The following is a 7,804-nucleotide window of genomic DNA, read 5'->3' on the forward strand; positions in this document are numbered from 1 at the left end:
GGATCCCAGAATCAGGACATTGTTCTAGGATTTGGGTTGGTATTACCATGAACTGTTCAAAAATGAACTTCTGTATATTTTACTAAACAAAAGGCTTTTACAATACTCTGTGGCTCTCTCCCCACCCCCACCCCCAGTATGGAGTCGATGGTGGGGGAGGGGAGGGGAGCCCTCGTGTGCCAGGTTTCCCGGGGTGGAGGCAGGGCAGGTCCGGCACATTCTCCACGCAACCCTGGTGCCATCCAAGGAGAACCAACCCAAGCCAGAGGATGGGGACACTGCACACCTTCGTCTTTGGACACACTCAGAAAGGACAAGTTTGCCCGGAAAGACCACCGGCTCAGGCTGGGCACGCAGGGAGCCGCCTGTCAGCAGACGCCCTACTGGGCCATCCCTGACCCTGGGGCAAAACAAAGGAGGCAGAAACCAGCCCCAGGTTGCTCAAAGGCTTCCTCTAGACCGAAGCTTCGTAAGAGGCCAGATGCCACGTTGCCACGTAGAGTGTGGTTTGGACCCACCGGCCACCCACGCCCTGGTGGCACAGAAGCCCCCACCTCCTCACAGGAGAAGGGCTCCAAAGACTGAAGAGGGTTTCAAGTCCCTCCCCCTGCAGGTCCCCAAACCAACCCAGAAAACAGACTCCCTCATCATGTCCCACTCTGTCCCCAGGGCCCCCTAGAATTCCTATGCCAGGACACAGCTCAGACACAAGGACAGTGGTGTCCCCTACTATGGTGGCAGCAGTCCTGGGGGGACGGGCTGGGGCACACGTCTGGTCTCCCCTCCAGGCAGAGGAAGGAATGACACCAGCATCTCAGAAGGGCCAGCGTCATCGTCCTCGGGCTGGTCCCCTCCATCACCAGTTGAGGAGGCCAGCTGGCCAGCGGCAGAAACATGTCTGGGACAGGTAGGGTAGGTGCCTCCAGGGGCTGTCACAGCTCGTTGTGGAGGGGCCGGCACTGGGGCGAGAGCTTCTCCTCCAGGACGCCGTCAGGGGCACACACCCAAGGGTCCTGGGTCTCCCACTGCCACTTGGCCAGCTGGGCCTGAAGCGTTTCGAGCACCTGGGCGAAGCGCGGGTCGCCAGCCAGGTTCTGGGTCTCGTGGGGGTCCCGGCTCTGGTCATAGAGCTCCCAGCGTGCCCGGTAGTAGTAGTGGTGCAGGTCCTTGTACCAGCCCGTGGGCTGCCCGGCCGTGGTGCGGTTCAGGAGGTCCTGGAAGGTGGGCGAGACGTAGAAGTCCTGGTCGATGGGGAAGGGCATCCGGAAGCTGAGGTTGTGCACGAGGCGGAAGCTCTGGTGGTGCACAGAACGCATGGGGTAGGACATGGTGACCTCGTGGTGGCTCTGGCTGCCGAAGACGGTGGTCCAAAGGGGCTCGACCTCCAGCGCTGGCAGGAGGGACCGGCCAGTGAGCCGGACGGTCTTCGAGCCAAAGATGGTGTAGCTGGGGTAGGGGATGGAGAACCAATCCAAGATGGTGGGCGCGAGGTCTGCAGAGCAAGCGGCGGCTCAGCGCAGCGGCCCCAAGGCCCAGGAGCCTGAGCCGCTGGGGAAGCTGGCGGCCACCTTGCGTCAACTCCCCAACAGGGAGGTGCGGCGCCTCCCACGGCTACACTGTCTCTCTGGGCCACGATGCCTTTAAAGGTGTAGCAAGAGGCCCCGACTTGGTGATATCTAGGACCCTTCTAAAACCCTACGGACCAGAAAGGAAGCGCCCTATGTAGGGAAGCCTCGTCTGTCCCTGCTCTGTGGTGAGGCCACAGCACTCTCGGCTCATGGTTTGGGGCCAAAACAGAGAAATGTGGGCCCTGAGCTGCAGGCACCTGAGTGCACTGCTGCCCTGAGCCCGCCCCGCCTGGTGGCCCTGCCGGGCAGTGGGCAGGAGCAGCGCCTTCCACCCTGGGCCAAGGGGCTAACCCCAGGCCCCTCACAGTCTTCCCACACCTGCAGGTTCCTCTATAATGGGGGACTGGACATCCCCAGGCCTCTGTGGACATGAGCAGGGTCATGAGGTGCCCAGGTCCCCAGGCAGGTGTGACAGGGAGCAGCGATTCTCAGAGAGGGTCCCTGGGGCCACACTGTCCTGTCACCTGGGAACTAGTCAGACATGCAAATTCTCGAGCCCCACCCCAGGCCCACCGACTCAGTCTGGGGGTGCCATGTGGGCACTAACGAGCATTGCAGGGGACCCTGGTGCTCACGTGTGGTCTACTGGAAAAGGCCACGGTTTGGAGAGCAGTGAGACCACGAGACCCAGGCTAGAATCCTAGCTGGTGCCGACACCTGTGTGACCCTGGGCAGCTTATTTCACCTCTGAACTTCATCCTTTCCACCTGTAGGATGGGAGTGTCTGTCCCGGCCTCACCCAGGCGGTGTGAGAACCACATTCAGTAACGGGTGCAGAACAACGTCTGCTGCGAGGTCAAAGGTTCACTTCCGCCCTGTTCCCTGCATGAGACAGATAGAGCCGTACCTAGGAGGCTCACGTAGGCCTCGCTGACCTGGCCCCAGCGTTTTGGGTGCTCCGGGGATGACACCAGCAAAGGTTCGGCCGTGCCCGGCCAGTACAGGTTGGTCCTGCCGCTGGGGAAGGGGATCCCGTTGTCAGATGTGAAGATCACCAGGGTGTCATTCAGGACACCTGCTCCACGCAGCTCCTGGAGCACAAGTCCGATCCCTGCGGGCGGGGGTGGGGGAGCCGGGCTCAGCCACAGACACGACAGCGGGGGGCACGGGCACGTGCGCAGACTCACCACCTCCTCACGCGGCCGCCAGACCCTAAAACACCCTGCGGGTCCTCCCACCAGCCGGGCCCCTTGCCCAGCACCCCAGAAGCTAGAAGAGGGAAGGTGGGGCCCTCCCCTAGGCCTTCGGGGGGACAGCCCTGCTGACACCTTGATTTCACACTTGCGGCCACCAGAACGTGAGTGAACACATTTCTGTAGCTTTTTTTTTTTTTGAGATAGAGTCTTGCTCTGCTCCTCAGAGTAGAGGACAGTGATGTCATCACAGCTCACTGCAACCTCCAACTCCTTGGCTCAAGTGATCCTCCTGCCTCAGCCTCCTGAGTAGCTGGGACTACAGGCGTGGCCATCACGCCCAGCTAATTTTTCTGTTTTTAGGAGAGACCGGGTGTGGCTCTTGCTCAGGCTGCTCTCAAACTCGTGGCCTCAAGCAATCCTCCTGAGTCAGCCTCCCAGAGAGCTAGGATCAGGCCACCGCACCTGGCCCAAATTTTTGCAATTTTAAGCCACCCAGTTTATGGTTCTTCGTTACAGTGGCCACAAAACACTAACGACCCCTACCAAGTTCTATACTGCGTAACCTAGGGAACTCCAAAACCCCAAATCTAATCCAGATCCATTGCTGGAAAAGCATTTGGAGTGTTTGCCCAACCTCTGGGCACCCAAACGAGCCGGCCCAGGGGCAGTTCTGCATCACGGCAGCCCAGGAGTGAGTCCCGACACCACCCCCAGGACGGGGCTGCCTGAGTCCAGCTCACGCCCGGCTCCTTCTCTGAATATGGTCTCTGCCCAGCCCAGCCCCGGGCCTTCCACTGCGAGACCTGATAACACTGTGCTGCTAGTGGGACCCCCGGGGCCAAGCCCCATTGGCTGAGAAGCACCTGGCCCAGGATGCGGGATGGAGCCTTGGCACACCCCACCGCCCAGCCCGTGAGCCCACCTTGGTCCATCCGGCCGATGGTGGTGTACTGAGCCGCCAGGTCGGCTCGGGCCGCTGGGGTGTCAGGGACGAAGTAAGGCACCTGGGAGGCAGAGCCAAGCTTGGAACAGGTAGATGGGAGAGGGGGTGGAGATGCTAGCCTTCCCCCCAGGGTCCGGAACCTTCTCCCTGCAAATGGTCAGCCCAGATCAACTCCCGTTGGCAGCATCACCCCATACTTCTGGGGTTGTCTGCAGCCCCACAGATGGGGGCCTGGGCCCAATTCAGCCAGAGGGTCTCTCCTTGCATGCTGACCGCCCATCCCCTGGGCGAGGGCTGCAAGCCCGCGGTGGGGGCGGGGGGGGGGGCAGGTGCCTGGACTTAGGGCTGGTAGCTGCCTGGGAAACATGGCGAGGGCCCTCCTACCAGCACGTCCTGGGGGCTGTAGGTCTGGGGGGTCCAGTCTGGGATGCGCCCCATGCCGCTCTCCCCATTGCCAAACTTCTCACAGAAGGCTCCGTACTGGGGCTGGGAGTGCCCGCAGCGGTGGGGGTCGTGGAAGGCGACGTAGAGGAAGAAGGGCCTGCACGTGGGGGGAGGGGCCGACACACCACCTGGGCAGTACCTTGCTTGACCCTCCACCCCGGGAAGCCCCGGCTCTAGACAGAGACACCCCTCCCGGCTTTGCTCACTCCCCTGTATCTGAGAGTCTCCCTGCAGCCCTCACAGCCCGTGTCCCCATACCCCTTCTTCCTTGCGTATCTGGAACCTTCTCCCCCACCACGAATCCCAACTGAAGACTCTGGGACACAGGCCTCAGGCCAACGGCAGGGAGGTCTGGCCGTGTGAGTGACGGGTAGGGGCAGGTGCCCTGATGCGTACCTGTCGTCCTGGGTCTGCAGGAACTTCCGGACTAGCAGCTTAATCCGAGTGATGTTCCGCCCCACCTGGAGGACCGAGCTGTTCTCCTCTGTGTAGGCGAAGTCGAACGGGTACACCGCCTCGGGCCCCACGTGCTTCTTCCCGATGATGCCTGGGCGGGGTAGACGCCTGTCCAGAGCCCCTCGGCCTCCCACTCCCTCTGTTCCCTTCTCTGCCCCCAAGCGCCCAGGCCCTCCGCTCTCCTGGACCCACAGCCCCGCCAGGAAGCCCAGGCCCAGTCCTTCAGGATGAGCACTCTGGGTGGGCAATTTGTGGGCTGAGGGCGGCTTGGGACAAGGCACCCGACCTCCCAGACCCTGGCCTCAAGCCCTCATCTCACCCTGCGCTCGGCTGAAGCGCCTCACCTGTGCGCACGCCGGCCTGACTGAGCAGCTGCGGCAGGCTCCGCACCTTGTCGAAGGAGCTGAAGTGGTGCATGTCCTGGTGCAGCCCGTACATCCCGTTCTGGTGCTGCCGGCAAAGACGCGTGAGGCCTGGCCGCAGCCCTCCAGGGTTCCCGATTTCGCCCTCCCACGGCCGCACCACAGAGACTTTCTCCCCCTCCACTCCTAGCCCAAAGGCCCACAGGTGCCTCCCGAGAAAAGAGGACATGGGCGGGAAAGAAAAGGATTCGGAGGAACGCAGGCCAGCCGCTCGGTGGCTCTGGCGTTCTTGTGTATCTGCACTTCCCAACTTTTCCACTAGGATCACACGTTGTAGAGAGAAATAGAGCCAGGCCCCTTTTTATTATCTAGTTACTTGACATTGCAAAAAACATCACCATGTGTGTTAAAAACTCAGACTGCCGTCCGTGAAAAGGAAAGGCACCCCCCCAGACCGCTGCAACCCATGCCCAGACGCCAGCGGCTCAGTCCCTGGGCAAACCTTCCAGGAGGCGTCTGCGCATCTGCACACGATCTCCCCCTCTGAGGCTTCTCCCAGTGTCAGCCTCTCGCGGACGCACACTTGCTCACAGTGGGGTAATACCATCGGCTCACACTTCAAGGGGAAGCGCCCTCACACACCCACATTAATAGTGGCGCTGTTCACAACAGCCAAAAGTGGAAGCAACCCATGGTCCTCTCCATCCCCTCCTCCCGCCCCTCTGCCAACCCACCTGGGGCAGGCCGGTGAGCAGGCTGGCGCGGCTGGGAGAGCAACTGCTGACGGAGGTGAAGGCGTTTCGGAAGATGAGGCTGCGGCGGGCCAAGGCATCCAGGTGAGGCGTGGAGATGGCGCTGTTGTTGTACGCGCCGCTCTCAAAGCCTCCATCATCCGCTGGGGAAGGTGGGAGACAGGGAGGACATGGGGGCTGGGGTCAGGAGGAATAGCACGTGGGAGTGAAGGCGCCTGGCGTTGCGCTGCAAAGGCTCAGGCTGGTGACGCCAGGAGGGCAAGATACCCAGATGGGCATGGCGTCCAGAAAGCATGGTTCCAGCACCCAGCAGGCTTGACAGCTGAGTGGGTGTATCAGGCAGCTATGATACCCAGAGGGCATGTTAGCAGGTAGGCATAATGCCCAGCTGGCATAACCAGGTGGGTATGATACCTGGGCAGGCATGGCACCCAGCAAGCATGCTACCCCAGTAACCTTGACACCCAGCAGGCATGCCACCCAGCTGGGCATGCTACCCGGCTGGGCACGTTACCCAAGCAGGCACGTTAGCAGGCAGGGGCTGAGTGCACAGACACAGCGCACTCTGGGCAATCCTGGGCTCTGTGGAAGCGGCAGAGGCAGGGGCCAGGAGCACCATGCCCAGGGCGCGTCTGAGGATCTGTGCGTGCACATCCCACCACCACCTCTCACTGCTGCTCAGCACCCAGCCCCAGAGGCCCAGTGACCCTGCAGATTGTCAACCCCTTCACCCTACACGAAGCAACCAGAGAAGTGAGGTGCAGCCCCCGGGGCCACACAGCTGGGGAGCAGGCGGCAGAGACAGGCCTTGAGCTCCTACAGCCATGGCAAGCTTCTTCCCTCTGCTGTGGAGCAGAGCACGCCAGGGGCACCCCGGAAGAAGCTGATGGGAACCCCCAGGGCAACACCTTCCCCAGCTTCCTCAGAGGCAATGTGGTTCTTGAACAGAGGGGTGGCTGTGGCTGGCCTCCAGCTGGGCTACCATCCTCTACCCTGCGGCTGTTTAAGCCGCCCTATGTGTAGTACTTTGCTATGGCTACCTGAGCTAAAACAGGACCTAACCCGGGGCTGGATCGCCTGGGATCCCAAAGGATGCAGTGCTGACCCCAGTCCTGGCAGGACCTGGATCCCGGAGCAGACCCTCCGAGAGTGGCCCTGGGAGGTGAGTTGACCGGAGAGCCGTTTATGTTACCATGAGCCGATCTCCAGCCCAGAGACCACAAAGTGAATCAGAAAGAGCAGGGCTGGCAGGGGGCCAGACCTCAGAAGGGGAAAGAATCTGAGGCTTTATCGCCTGTCACCGGCCCTGGCACCCAAACAGGAAGTCTTGTGAACAGCACGTGCTGGAGGAACGTGGGCTTCTGAGAGGGGCTGCGGTTGGCAGAGAGGCTGCGTGGGCAGTGGGGGCTGTGCCCTTCGGACAGGAGAAGAGAACTGAGCCCCAGGCTCTGAAGTCTGAGAAAGTTGGGACAAACTTATGGGGGGCAGGGGGTGGGCGGGGAGAGCCAGAGAGTCCCCTGCCCGTGTCTCTGGGACCCTGGGCAGCAGCCCCTCGCCTGGCGCCCCCTCTGGGACCTGCGCCCCGAGCTTGGCGAAGCCGCCCCAGGCTCCGGACACGGTGGGCAGGGGTGCAGCGCTGAATGCGGGCGACCCCTCAGACCCGCCGCTCGGAGGGACACACGGAGGTGTGGGGCAGCAGGGGAGACGGGAGGGACCGCAGCGGGGCCGGGGGCCGCCGGGGCAGGGCACCGGGTCGGCACTGCCGCTGGGGGGGCGAGCGGCCACTTCGGGGGCAGCAGCAGGTGGCCGCGGGACAGCGTGTTCAGGGGCTGCACTCACCGAGGATCAGCAGCACGTTCCGGGGCCGCGCCCGGCAGAGCCCCAGGGCGAGAAGCAGCGCGCAGCAGGCGGGCCCGGGACAGCGCATGGCGGCAGAGGCTTCGGCTCCGGCTCGGGCTAGAGCACAGCTCCGGCTCCGATTCGGCTCAGCCCCGCCCCGCCCACCCGGGCTTGACCCCGCCCCGCCCATCGGTCACGTGCTCCCCAGGCCCCGCCCCGTTCCACCCCCTGAGAGCCCTGCGGT

At 62.7% G+C, this 7,804-nt stretch overlaps 1 protein-coding gene across 2 annotated transcripts; it reads right to left on the reverse strand.

Annotated features, from left to right (window-relative positions):
- Positions 1-63: 63 nt before the first annotated feature.
- Positions 64-7,665, reverse strand: SGSH (N-sulfoglucosamine sulfohydrolase). 2 transcript variants are annotated; one of them, XM_069481780.1, is made up of 8 exons: positions 7,561-7,665; positions 5,704-5,864; positions 4,952-5,057; positions 4,548-4,698; positions 4,092-4,248; positions 3,687-3,768; positions 2,476-2,679; positions 64-1,492 (listed from the first exon to the last, which is right to left on the reverse strand). In XM_069481780.1, the coding sequence occupies exons 1-8, from the start codon at positions 7,646-7,648 to the stop codon at positions 933-935; spliced, it is 1,509 nt and encodes a 502-aa protein (XP_069337881.1). In that variant the 5' UTR covers positions 7,649-7,665; the 3' UTR covers positions 64-932. The 2 variants fall into 2 exon arrangements, with proteins under 2 accessions (XP_069337881.1, XP_069337882.1); XM_069481781.1 differs by having other exon boundaries at positions 1,149-1,446.
- Between the last annotated feature and the right edge of the window lie 139 nt (positions 7,666-7,804).

Source organism: Eulemur rufifrons, chromosome 9 (assembly GCF_041146395.1).
Source record: "Eulemur rufifrons isolate Redbay chromosome 9, OSU_ERuf_1, whole genome shotgun sequence".
NCBI classification, from domain to species: domain Eukaryota; kingdom Metazoa; phylum Chordata; class Mammalia; order Primates; family Lemuridae; genus Eulemur; species Eulemur rufifrons.

Excerpts from the sequence above, each read along its gene's own strand:
- SGSH (XM_069481780.1), bottom strand. The coding sequence starts at position 7,648 with ATGCGCTGTCCCGGGCCCGCCTGCTGCGCGCTGCTTCTCGCCCTGGGG. Across the intron at positions 5,865-7,560 it reads GAACGTGCTGCTGATCCTCG|CGGATGATGGAGGCTTTGAG; the intron begins GTGAGTGCAGCC and ends CACCTTCCCCAG. Across the intron at positions 3,769-4,091 it reads ACAGCCCCCAGGACGTGCTG|GTGCCTTACTTCGTCCCTGA; the intron begins GTAGGAGGGCCC and ends TCTGCCTCCCAG.